General features: G+C 44.9%; 1 protein-coding gene across 1 annotated transcript in view; it reads right to left on the bottom strand.

The window, feature by feature from the left end:
- LOC141989760 (cytosolic phospholipase A2 epsilon-like) overlaps nt 1-13,333 on the bottom strand; it is a 79,263-nt gene that overhangs the window by 58,983 nt on the left and 6,947 nt on the right. Inside the window, exon 2 of the mRNA XM_074956682.1 lies at nt 9,910-10,045. Coding sequence (XP_074812783.1) covers nt 9,910-10,045 — 136 coding nt within the window. The remainder of the gene's footprint in view (nt 1-9,909; nt 10,046-13,333) is intronic.

The raw sequence follows: 13,333 nt of genomic DNA, 5'->3' as shown, positions 1-13,333 counted from the left end.
ATTGCCAAATACAAACACCACCACACCTTGAGTGGGCAAAATACAAGGCCCAGTGCCAAGTGTTGCACCCAGGAAGTGGCGTTATATCAGCACAACATTCCCCGTAATGTCTTACTGGTATTATAAAATATACCCTTTACTGATCATTATTCTTCAACGCTCCTGTATTGTTTACACTTGCCAGCATCTACATCAAAAGCACAAGAACAACTGTACCCTTCTCCAGTTGTGAGTAAAGATCTTTGGTGTTTGATTCACATTGCAGCTACAAGAAAAGGAGTACTAGTGGCACCTTAGAGACTAACCAATTTATTTGAGCATAAGCTTTCGTGAGCTACAGCTTACTTCATCGGATGCATTCAGTGGAAAATACAGTGAGGAGATTTATATACACACAGAACATGAAAAAATGGGTGTTATCATACAAATTGTAAGGAGAGTGATCACTTAAGATGAGCTATTACCAGCAGGAGGGCGGGGGGAGAAAACCTTTCGTAGTGATAATCAAGGTGGGCCATTGCCAGCAGTTAACAGGAACATCGAGGAGCAGTGGGGTGTTGGGGGGGGGGGGAAATAAACATGGGGAAATAGTTTTATTTTGTGTAATGACACATCCACTCCCAGTCTCTATTCAAGCCTAAGTTAATTGTATCCACTTTGCAAATTAATTCCAATTCAGCAGTCTCTCGTTGGAGTCTGTTTCTGAAGTTTTTTTGTTGAAGAATTGCAACTTTTAGGTCTGCAATCGAGTGACCAGAGAGATTGAAGTGTTCTCCGACTGGTTTATGAATGTTATAATTCTTGATGTCTGATTTGTGTCCATTTATTCTTTTATGTAGAGACTGTCCAGTTTGACCAATGTACATGGCAGAGGGGCATTGCTGGCACATGATGGCATATATCACATTGGTAGATGTGCAGGGAACGAGCCTCTGATAGCGTGGCTGATGTGATTAGGCCCTATGATGGTGTCCCCTGAATAGATATGTGGACACAGTTGGCAACGGGCTTTGTTGCAAGGATAGGTTCCTGGGTTAGTGGTTCTGTTGTGTGGTTGCTGGTGAGTATTTGCTTCAGGTTGGGGGGCTGTCTGTAGGCAAGGACTGGCCTGTCTCCCAAGACTTGTGAGAGTGATGGGTCATCTTTCAGGATAGGTTGTAGATCCCTGATGATGCGTTGGAGAGGTTTTAGTTGGGGGCTGAAGGTGATGGCTAGTGGCGTTCTGTTATTATCTTTGTTGGGCCTGTCCTGTTGTAGGTGACTTCTGGGTACTCTTCTGGCTCTGTCAATTTGTTTCTTCACTTCAGCAGGTGGGTATTGTAGTTGTAAGAACGCTTGATAGAGATCTTGTAGGTGTTTGTCTCTGTCTGAGGGGTTGGAGCAAATGTGGTTGTACCGCAGAGCTTGGCTGTAGACAATGGATCGTGTGGTGTGCTCTGGGTGAAAGCTGGAGGCATGTAGGTAGGAATAGCGGTCAGTAGGTTTCCGGTATAGGGTGGTGGTGTTTATGTGACCATCGCTTATTAGCACCGTAGTGTCCAGAAAGTGGATCTCTTGTGTGGACTGGTCCAGGCTGAAGTTGATGGTGGGATGGAAATTGTTGAAATCATGGTGGAATTCCCCCAGCACCAGCAGTGTTCCCGGGCCACATGCCACTGCCCGCCAGCACCAGCGGGGGTCCCGGGCTGCCCACTGCCCACCTCCCCCCCAGCACCAGCAGGGTCCTGGAGCACCTCCCCTAGCACCCGCAGCACCCCCCAGACCACCACCCCCCCCAGAGCACCCACAGCCCCCTGCCCAAGTTTTACTTAGGGGTATATAGTAAAAGTCTTGGACAGGTCATGGGCCGTGAATTTTCATTTACTGCCTGTGACCTGTCCATGACTTTTTCTAAAAATACCAGTGATTAAAATGTAGACTTATTTATGATCTACAACCTATTTTGTAATCCTAACATTTCTTCCTTTCCTTCATCTTCCAAAGACCTCCAGGTGTGGCTCCTTCCTCACTTTCCCATCCCAAAAAGATCTTCAGGGGAGTTTGAGGCAACTCCTCTCTCTCCAGTTCTGCAGCACCACAAGCAGAGAACACTCCACAGTTTCACTGTCTACCAGCTCACCCCATTAGTTAAGCTGAGTGCACGGAACTCAGTAAAAAAAATAAGTGAGTTTAAACAACAGTTTAAAATACTGACATTTTTAATAAGCTTATGCATAGGTGTCTAGTATTTGTACTTCAGCTATCACACAGTGTGTGTTTATATATTCCCCTGAGAAGATCAAATGATTTTATAAACGTCCCCTGGGGAATTAAAATAGACCAGGTATCGAACAAACTTTTCGTTGAAACAAATATTAAAGGCCATGAACACCTCTCTTTGAAACCTGATGATAGAAATAAAATTGAAGCAGAAACAACCAAGCTTGATGTTGTAGCACGAGCGACCCTCATTTATGCAAGCAGTTGGCTTCACAGACTGTGTTGCCTTTAATGGCCATGAGCCAAAAGTGGGAGATTTTATAGATGAAGTGTTGCTGGCCTAAGGGGGAGCTATCACAGTGGTACCCTCTGTCACGGAGTCACTGGGCGATGCTCTGGAACAGGGCCGGCCCACAACATTTTGGCACCTGAGGGGAGCTCAAATGACGCCCCCATGCCCCCTCACTTGGGCCAAAACTTTGAAAGGTCTCAATTCTGCCTTCTTCCTGTTCTACTCCTCACATGGTACTGTTCTGCTACCTACCCCAATAAAGGAGAACAACTTAAAAGGCCTTGTTCAAAAATTTTAAGTAACACTTAACTTTCAAATGCCTGAACAGCAAATGTAACTTTCCTTGTCTGCATAGTAAATACTGGCATTTTTATCTGTTTGAATAATCAAAGTGGTGCTTTCCGTGTCGTCTTGGTTGCAAAGATTTGAACTGCTTCCTACTGAAGGTCCACCGTCTGGGCCAGCTCATGCTCTATTGAGATGGTTGCAAGGCTGACCAGCCTCTCCTGTGTCATTGTGGAGCGTAGATGTGTTTTTATTAACTTCAGCTTGGAGAAGCTGCATTCTCCACTGGCAACTGTTACAGGAAGTGTTAGAAGTATGCGCAGAGCAACAAAAGCATTTGGAAAGAGGATGGTCATCTTATTTGTGCACATATATTCCAGTACAGCCTATGGAATTGATACTGCTGAAATGTATCTTGAAAGGGCTTTCAGTTCATCACCTAAGTCACTCGCATCAATATCGCGCATGTCATCATCTGTCAACACTGTCTCCAGCGTCGTGCATTGCTGGTGTAGGTCTTCTTCAGGTATAGTGAGGAGTTTTGGAATATCATACAACATCCCAAATATACCGCTGTGTTCCTTGAGCTGCATGAAACGTTCTTCAACTGACTGTATTGCACAATCTAGCACCTAGTTAAAGAATTCAACTTTGAATTGTTGTTTGGGGTCTCTTATGGGATTATCCTGTGCTTTGCAATCAAAATGTCTTCTTCAGTGACTCTTGTATTCTTGAATGGGTGGGAAAATAGCTTCAGTGTGAAGTTCCTCTGCCAACTTCTGTGCACTCTTCAGAACGTTTTGAAATCCCTCATCTGACCGATAAGACTGTAGGTATGACTTTGCTTTGTCCAGCTATTCCATTGCTCCAGATATTGCAAGGTCAACACCTTGGAGTCTCTTGCTTAGAACATTTATTTCAAACAGTATGTCATGCCACAACATTAAGCCACACAGAAATTTGAAGTTAGGTATGTTTCTGGTGATGCCATTTCCCTCTGCCTCTGTTCTCCCACGAACAGTTCCTGTCATAGCATTATCCTCCATATGGCAACTATGGCATCATCTATCTTCCCAATTTGGTGTTTGATAGGCTTTAACGCCTCCACTCGACTTTCCCATCATGTGGCACTAATGGTTTCAGTGTGAGAGAGGATGTTCCCAGATGTTGCTTCAAAATTTGCCATCGATGAGTTGATGCAGAGAAAAATACACAGATGCTTTGAATTACATTAAAAAATTCAGCAGCCTCACTAGAAGCTGATGCTGCATCACTGACCACCAAGTTCAATGAATGAAAACTGCATGGGACAAAAAAAGCTCGAGGGTTTAACTCTCAGATCCATGTCTGCACTCCTCAGTTCTTTCCTCTCATGTTGGCACCATTATCGTAGCCCTGACCTCTCGTGTCAACTATCGCAATTCCCGTATCTTTCAACTTTTTAAGAAGCACATTTGTCATACCAGCTCCTGTAGTATCATCAATGTCAATACATTCTAGAAAATGCTCTCTGACAGTCACCATTGCAGGGACATTTTCACTAGGTTCTGTTGTTGTTACAAAACTCACCATTAAAGCCATTTGTTCCGTATGGCTGATGTCAGGTGTGCAGAGTAGTATCTTGCTGACTTCAGATCTGCCACGATCTTCTGTTTGACTTTTGCCGCCAGTAACTGTATGATCTCATTTTGAATTGTTTTTCCAAGGTAGTGGTGTGCGTACATTTCTTGGGTGGTGACTCTTCTTACATGCTCCTGGAGTACAGCATCAAACTCAGCCATCAGCTCCACAATTTTAAGGAAGTTTCCATTGTTTGGCACATACAGCTGATCTGAAGTGCCACGCAGTGCTAGGTTTTGGGTAGCAAGCATTCTCACAATGGCAGTGAACCTTTTCAGAACATTTTGCCAGTAAAGAGACTCTGATGCAATCTTCTCTTGATGCTGATCATCTATGGTGGCCTTTAACCTTAGTCTCATCTCAAGCTCTTTCCACCTATGGAATGCTCTCCGGTGATTTGCTGCCTTCTCATGGCATGCCAGATTTCTAGCCAGATTTTTCCAGTCCTTTGTTCCTGTAGAACCCAATGTGGCTGGAACATTAGACTGGAAGAGTTTGTAACAAAAGCAGCATTCTGGGTTTAAGTACATAAGCCATGGCCTCTCCACTTTGTCACCATTGGGGATTTCACGCCAGTAATGTGTTGGATGGAAACTTCTATTTTCATTGTCTTTGGGGAATATGAAGTTTTTCACTTGCTGTGGCCCATGCAGTACAAGGAAGTCCCTCAGGCTACTGCTCAAGTGGGTCCACAGTCCCGGATCATCTAGACTTAAGGCATAAACTCAGCAGCAGCAGCTGTTTCTTGTGCCTCCACCACACTCTTGTCTGATCTACACTTTTCTTCAGGAATGTGCATGGTTACATCCATTTGAGATGGAGATATTGATGCTGCAGTAGATGCCAGGTCACCTGCACTCTAACTGGAAGATCAGGCATCTCCTCACCACTCACATCCTCACTGGGGCCAGAAGGCTCACTGTGAACATTTGTGTCTATGTAGCTCAGGAGAGCTCCTTCCTGCTTAGATAGAAAAGCTTCCTTTGCTTTCTTTCTTTTTCTGAATGCTGCCCCAGAGGGGGTTTTCTTCTTTCATTCATGACTGCTGTTCTGTGCCAGCTATAGTGGCTCTCAACACTCAGTTGAAGGGGACACATAAGCAGGCTGGTAGCAGGGCCTGAGTGAGGGAAGATATCAGCGTCTTAAGGGCCTAACTGGCTCCTACTACTTCAGTTGACTGCCTGTTCTCCTCAAGTGGGTTCAGGGAAGCAGCAAGAAACAGGAAGCTCCCTGAGAAGCTGGTGTTAATCAGTCCAGGCTCCTGGGGGTGCAAGAGAGGTACATAAGAGGCTCCTCCTCCTCTCTCTCCCTGCAGCTCCTGCTGCTTTCTGTTATTCCCTCTCACCTTTTCTCCTGCCTGCCTGTTATGTCTCTTGTGCCCTCCTTCCTCCAGCACAGCACTCCACCATCTCTGTGCATCTAGAGCAGAGAGAATACATATGCACCAGCAGCAGACACAATTTTCTACACTCTGGGTCCTAGTGGCGCCCCCCGTCCCTCCCCCAGTCTGGCACCTGAGGCGACTGCCTGAGTTTGCCTCATGGTAAGGCCAGCCCTGCTCTGGAACTACTCAATATGAGACCAGTCAGGATTCTGGTGTAGCATGCCTCCTCTCTCTGAGCATACTGTCACCAGGGCAAGAAGCTTACACAGCTTCGACCTTCCTGGATCTGACCTCAGAGCATTCAGCATGCCCTTCCACACCGTGCACTTCCCACAATGAGTCTGCCGTGGCGGGCCCTGCACCCCAACTCTGTAGTCACACGTGACTCTCAGCCAGCCAGTAAAACAGAAGGTTTATTATTCAACAGGAACACAGCGTAGACCAGAACTTGTTAGCACAGAAATCAGTGACTTTCAGCCAAGTCCATCTTGGGGAGTCCTGGGCCAGAAGCCCTGGACTCCCGCTCTTCCAGTCCCTGCAAGCAGACCGCCAGCTTCCAGCAACCTGATCTCAGACACCCCTGTTGCTCCTCCTCCTAGTCTTTGTCTCACTTCCCAGGCAAAGAGTCACCTGGTCATCACCTGGTTCATCTCCCTCCTCGGTCTCAGGTTATGAAGGGCACCAGTCATAGCATAGGTGCAGGCAGATGGAGCAGCCTCACCTGCCTCAGAGGTCTCAGCCAAAGTCACACACCCTATTCCCACCACCGAGGTATTGGTGCAGCACACAGGGAAACTGAGGCACACACAGTATTCATGCAAAACAGTAACACTCACATAGGCTCAACAGTAAGACTCACATACAACATACCAAGGGAAAATCCCCATTTCATCACACCCTCACCCACTAATTGTGGGATGAAAAATCCTAGATGTTGCCCTTAATTTGCTTGAACCACTTGGATCCTTTCTGTAGCTTTGGGAACGTCAAGCAATCAGATCATATGAGAGAAAGTGGTAGTAGCAGAACACAGCAGCAAATTATAGATAACCCAAATGAACAGAAGGATTTAGAAATGAATGGAGCTGACTAATACTATGAACTTATATAGCATCTTTCATTTGACAATCTCAAAGCACTTTATAGAAGCGGATAAATATTATTAACCTCATTTTGCTGATGGGGAAAGTTACCCAGTAGATTATGCTTCTTGACAAGCACAAGTTGGGGTATTGTGGCAAATTGCCAGCACTACTATGATGGGTCTCGCGCTCTCTTCTTGGAGGGGGGGGTTCAGGGCATCGTTTCTTGCCCCTGAATGGGGGTATTAACTGCCCCACTAGTGTCCTAGAGGAGGGGAGTGGAGAGGGAGGGACCCAGGCCCGCCCTCTACTCCAGGTCCCAGCCCAGGGGCCCTAGGGATAGCGGTAAACCGCTTGAACTAATGGTTCCTTCCTCTGGGCTACTTCCCTCTCCGCTGCCCTTCAGCTTGTGGGGCTTCCTGCCCTCCCTCTGCACAAACCAGGTGTCCCTTTACTTAGGGTCTTGGTCTTCTTAGCCCACTGGAGCACTTCTCCAAACTCTCCTCTGCTTCCCTCCAAACTGCTCTCTGCTCCAACACCAATCCACTCTGCTTCAACTCCTCCTCTAGTCTGATTGAAGCAGGGGGTTTTTATCAGGTGACTGGCTTCAGGTGCTCTAATTGGCTTCAGGTGCTCTAATTAATCTACAGGGAATAAGGCTCCCTTCTAACACTCTCCTGCTGCCCTCTGGCCATGCTGTATCACAGTATCTTCTCAAAAACAAAAAAGTTTTTCTAGCAAAAGTGTGTTGGTATAAACTCCATGCGTGGCAATATTTGAGAAATAAGGCAAAACTAGAACTTCTGAGACAATCACATGTGCCTTAGGTGTGGTTAATATTGTGCCCGTCACTCAACAAATGCAATAACTCCTCTGCTTTCCTCCACTGACTTCCAATGTCTTTAATAGTAGATTCTTTTAGTGCTAACAGGAAATGGTTATTAGCTATTTATATTTAGTTTTAATTAAAAATAAAATTTTAAAGGAAAAAATGCACATTGCGGTTCTTGATATAAATTATTAAAAAAATAAGTATTTTTAATGATTTCTTTGATGCATAGGTATAGCAGGGTGGTAGGGTTCTTTTGCTGACTGGCCCTCTTAGCAGGCGTTTGAGCCCTGCAGGGACATTCTGGCAGGTGTGACTCATTAATTCCATCCTGGGTATAACGCAGGTGAGAGGGGCTCATTGAGCAGGGGGAACTAAGATCTGAGACAAACTACAGGGAAATCCTAGGAATTACTAAATTTAGAGAAAAAAGAAAAAAGAAAAGAAGTACTTGTGGCATCTTAGAGACTAACCAGTTTATTTGAGCATGAGCTTTCGTGAGCTACAGCTCACTTCATCGGATGCATAGCATATGCATATGCAGACTAGATGGTTATGTATGGTCCCAAATACCTGAATTTGGTATTTGATAGATAGCATCCTATTCCAGGCCTGCTTCTCTCCTTAAAGTGCATTTTAGTGCTTGTGAAAGGTGCTGACTTGACAGCGCTGAAAATTAAAGTTCTCCTTTTACCAAAAGATCAGATACAGAAGGGGAATAATAGTAAAGACTAGTCCATGTTGCCCATTAGTATCTCACATGTGTTGTGCCCAGTTCTAGGTGTCAGTGTGTCGCTCAATCTCCATGGGTCTCCAAACTTTTAGAATCGCGCACCCCCAGGGCCAGCTCTGGGGAAGCAAAAAAAGAAAAAAAAAGAAGAAGAAGAGCTGCCGCCGGCGCGCCGCCGAAGACGGAGCGGGGAGAGCCGGGCTGCCGCCGGCGCGCCACCGAAGACGGAGCCGGGCTGCCCCTTGTTTGCTTTACTTTTCCAATGCTTTAATTGCTTTTTCTTCATTTCTGTATCTTTAATAAAAGGTTACAGGAGTGGGTGGGTGAGATTCTGTGGCCTGCAATGTGCAGGAGGTCAGACTAGATGGTTATGTATGGTCCCTTCTGGCCTTAAAGCCTATGAGTCAAAGGATTTTTAATGATGTGTTTGCCCTGGTGCTAAGGAGGCTGTGGGCTCTATACCAAACCCCAAACCTTATTTAACACTGTTTAATGTTGGACTGTTCCAGAGTCATGTTAACAGCTTTGACTCTTTGGGCCCATATATTCCATCTAAATTAATACATCAGGGTGGTCAGGGGTTGGTGCAGCATATGATCTGGAAAGGGGGGACTTGGATTCCCCAGGCCTCAGAAAACTCTCCGTAAGCAGTAATTTCAGTCTGTCCTCCCTCCGCTTTCTAGATCTGCTTTTGAATCTGAAGCAGACCTTGCACTTGACGGGGATGTGAATCTCTCCAAGGCAGCGAAGTGGTGCCATGACATTCTTGATCACAGATTTTGTCAGCAGTATCTGCAGGTCCATGCCTGCGCCCTAGACATCTTTTTGCTCCCTATATACCCTCACACCAAAGCGCAAGGATGTCTAGGGTGCAGACATGGACCTGCAGACACTGCTGACAAAACGTCCTATCAAGAATGCACATATGTACGGACATCCTGACATGGAGCACTGATAGGAGCAATAACTGAAAGAAGTTTGAGCAATGAATTCAATTATTTGAGCCCACTGGTTGTGGATCAGCAGGGGCTGGGAGCGATGCAGAGGCAGTCATGCCCAGTCATGCCTTTGGGAAAAAGAGGCATTTCATGTTGCTCTATAACAATTCTTTTGGCCTACTCAGCAGGAGCAACCAACTTCCAGGGGGGCCTCTTTAGCCCCAGAAGAATAGTCAGTTATGATATAGGGCATTTGGTGTAATGGAAGAGGGAGTGAAAGTTAAAAAACTGGGTAGCAGAGCAAGGAGCAGTCCTGCAAAAGTCCCCTTAAAGTCCAGTGCTCATCCAGCTCTATATTATTCCATGCAGTGCTTTAAGCAAACAACGTATTTCTGTCACAGCACCATTGAGACTAGTGGACTTGCCTGTATCATGCCATCAGGAGTGAAGGTGAATGGTTGGAGGCAAATGTATAAATCCAGGGTATCCATATTTTGAAACATATATTCCCTTCCTCCCTGCTCCAGCCACAGAATTCTATCTTACAAACCTCAAGGTCTAGCAGGTCCTCTTCCAACTGGAGAACCTTTTTCAGGGTAGCAGCAACCACCTTCTTCCGCTTCTGCAGGAAATCCTGCTCCTCTGCGCACAGGTCAGACCCCAAGAGCATGTCTAGGTCTTCCTGGCTGAAACAAATAAAGGGACATGTATGGACAGAGACCAATGTACTATTCAGTGAGGACTGGATCAATTTTTAGCACTTGTAATTAACCTGCAAATGGATAAGCTATTCCCATAAATCAAACAAATCCCACAATTCCTTTGTTGCTCACAGATCATGCCTGTGGTCCTGCATCAGTGCAGGGAGCTGGACTTGATGACCTCTCAAGGTCCCTTCCAACCCTACATTTCTATGATTCTATGCTCTTCTATCAGTTCAATTCCACATCTATTCAAATGAAAGAGACATACCAAATACATACAGATCCAACAGTGATCAACAAGTATCTTGCTGGACAAACAGATGCTAGTCAGCACCAAAGACGTTTATGTGCCATCTTTCTTCTTCAAAATATTTCAAAGCACTTTTCAAAATAATTAGGTAAGAGGAGTTGCTATTACATGATTAATAATAGTTTATACACAAACTTAGATATTAGAATTTGTATTATTGACAAAGGAAATGTGGACAAGAATGCCAGATTTCCTCACTTCTTCTGAAAAATTACCATTAAACACAAATGTCTCCTTCCAAGGACAGCACATTTCTAATAATACATAACCCACCCACTCTTAGTACTGCACTGTCATGTCACATTTGGTATGAGCCTAACTTCTGGTGTTGGACTTGTCATGAACTCCTGGTCCAGAGGCAAGTATGAGGGCCAAGTGCACTAGTCACATGGGAAGCAACTTCTTGGTAAGTCAAATTCAGTGGTAGTGTAAACGACAGTTTAAATTACACATGGGATTGGATGTTAGTTGGTCAGAAAACAGATAAATAGAACCATAAAATCTTATAGAGTCATAGAAATGTAAGGCTGAAAGAAACCTAAGAGGTCATCTAGTCCATCCTCCAGTGCTCATGCAGGATTAGGTATACCTAGACTAACCCTAAAAGGTGTTTGTTTAATCTGTTCTTAAAAACTTCCAGTGACAGGATTCCACAGTCCCCCTAGGAAAACCTGTTCAAGTGCTTAACTATCCTTATAATTAGAATATATTTTCTAATTCCCTAATATCTTTTCCTAATATCCAACCTGAATCTCCCTTGCTACAAACTAAGCCAATTACTTCTTGTCCTGTGTGGTGGGCCTGGAGAACAATTGATCACCAACCTTTGTCAGAACTTTTTACATACTTCAAGATTTATGTCCCACCTCAGCCTTCTCTTCTGTAGAAAAAACATGCCCAATTCTTTCAACCTTTCCTCATAGATAATGTTTTCTAAACCTCTTATCATTTTTGTTGGTCTCCTCTGCACTCCCTCCAATTTGTTCACATCTTCCTAATGACATGGTGGCCAAAATTGGACACAATACTCCATCTGAGGCCTCACCAATGCCAAGTAGAGAGGAACAATTACTTCCTAGGTCTTACATATTACATTCCTGTTAATATGCCCAACAGTGACATTTGCCTTTGTTGCAGTATAATCACACTAAGAAAAGGAGTACTTGTGGCACCTTAGAGACTAACAAATTTATTTGAGCATAAGCTTTCGTGAGCTGCAGCTCACTTCATCGGATGCATTCAGTGGAAAATACAGTGGGGAGATTTATATACATAGAGAACATGAAACAATGGGTGTTACCATACACACTGTAACCAGAGTGATCCCTTAAGGTGAGCTATTACCAGCGGGGCGGGGGGGGACCTTTTGTAGTGATAATCAAGGTGAGCCACTTCCAGCAGTTGACAAGAACGTCTGAGGAACAGTGGCGGGGGGGGGGATAAACACGGGGAAATAGTTTTACTTTGTGTAATGACCCATCCACTCCCAGTCTCTATTCAAGCCTAAGTTAATTGTATCCAGTTTGCAAATTAAGCCCCACAGTATGCCAACATTTTTATGGCTGACTTAGAACAACGTTTCCTCAGCTCTCGTCCTCTAATGCCCCTACTCTACTTGCGCTACATTCCTGGAAGCGGGGTAGGACCTGCCGCTATTCTTCCATGGGAGCATTTCAGTCCATGCAAAAATAATACAATTTCTCTTTGGTTAACTCCATGCTCCCATCTTTGCCATTCGCACCTTCCCTCTGGGTAAAAATTTTAAACTACATTTTAGAGAGAATGAGAGTAGCGGAGAAATCAATCAGAAATGTAATTACCACCACTAGGACACCATTCATGATGAGATTTTCCGGTTGGTCCAAGCTGAGGGGGGAAAAGCACTTTTCACAACTAGTTCAATGTAATACAAACATATGCATCATTCTTATTTTGCTTGTTAGTGTAAAGAGACGTTGTTTTCCATTTCAATAGCTTTTTTAAATGTCAACATAAAAATCATTCCATCATGAGTTATGTGCTCATGAAAGATGGTAAGTGTAATTTGGGAGCCTTGCCATTTTAGGGATACAAATCTATCAGGTTATCCCTGGCCTTCCTAATGCCACTCCCTGTTCTGCTCAATAACAGAGATTGAAGTTAGCTGATATTTTGTGAAATAATGCAATCGAAGGCAACCAGCTTAGAAAGAGATGCAGAAGAAAGGATCTTTCTTACAGCAGACTGACTTGGTCATAGGCAAAGGGCCTGATTCTTCAGGCACCACAGATGAACAACTCCTACTGGCCCTCATAAGTTTTATGATGCTTATATGCTGGAAAATCAGGCACCAGGTTACTCTGCTACAAGTGTGAGCACAGGTCATAGCAAAAATGCCTATTCACTAAATGCAGATGCTCCTCCCTCCTCTCTTCTTCCCAGTCATTCCAGTCTCCCTACCATTTCAAACCGCCACTTCAGGTAGACATCCATCCCCATCCCTCTTCCAAGCCCCTTCATAGCCCCCAAGTATGCAGTTAGCCTTCTTGGCATCAAGGGCACACTGCTGACTCATATCCAGCTTCTCATCCACTGTAATCCCCAGGTCCTTTTCTGCAGAACTGCTGCTTAGTCAGTCGGCCCCCAGCCTGTAGCGGTGCATGGGATTCTTCCGTCCTATGTGCAGGACTCTGCACTTGTCCTTGTTCAACCTCATCAGATTTCTTTTGGCCCGATCCTCAAATATGTCTAGGTCACTCTGGACCCTATCACTACCCTCCACCGTATCTATCTCTTCCCCCCAGCTTAGTGTCATCCGTGAACTTGCTGATAGTGCAATCTATCCCATCGTCCAGATCATTAATAAAGATGTTGAACAAAACCGGCCCCAGGACTGACCCCTGGGGCACTCCACTTGATACGGCTGCCAACTAGACATCAAGCCGTTGATCACTACCTGTTGAGCCTGACAATCTAGCCAG

This window comes from Natator depressus, chromosome 6 (assembly GCF_965152275.1).
Source record: "Natator depressus isolate rNatDep1 chromosome 6, rNatDep2.hap1, whole genome shotgun sequence".
NCBI lineage: Eukaryota > Metazoa > Chordata > Testudines > Cheloniidae > Natator > Natator depressus.
The sequence above is the reverse complement of the archived record's forward strand: the minus strand, read 5'-3'. Positions and strand labels throughout refer to the sequence as shown.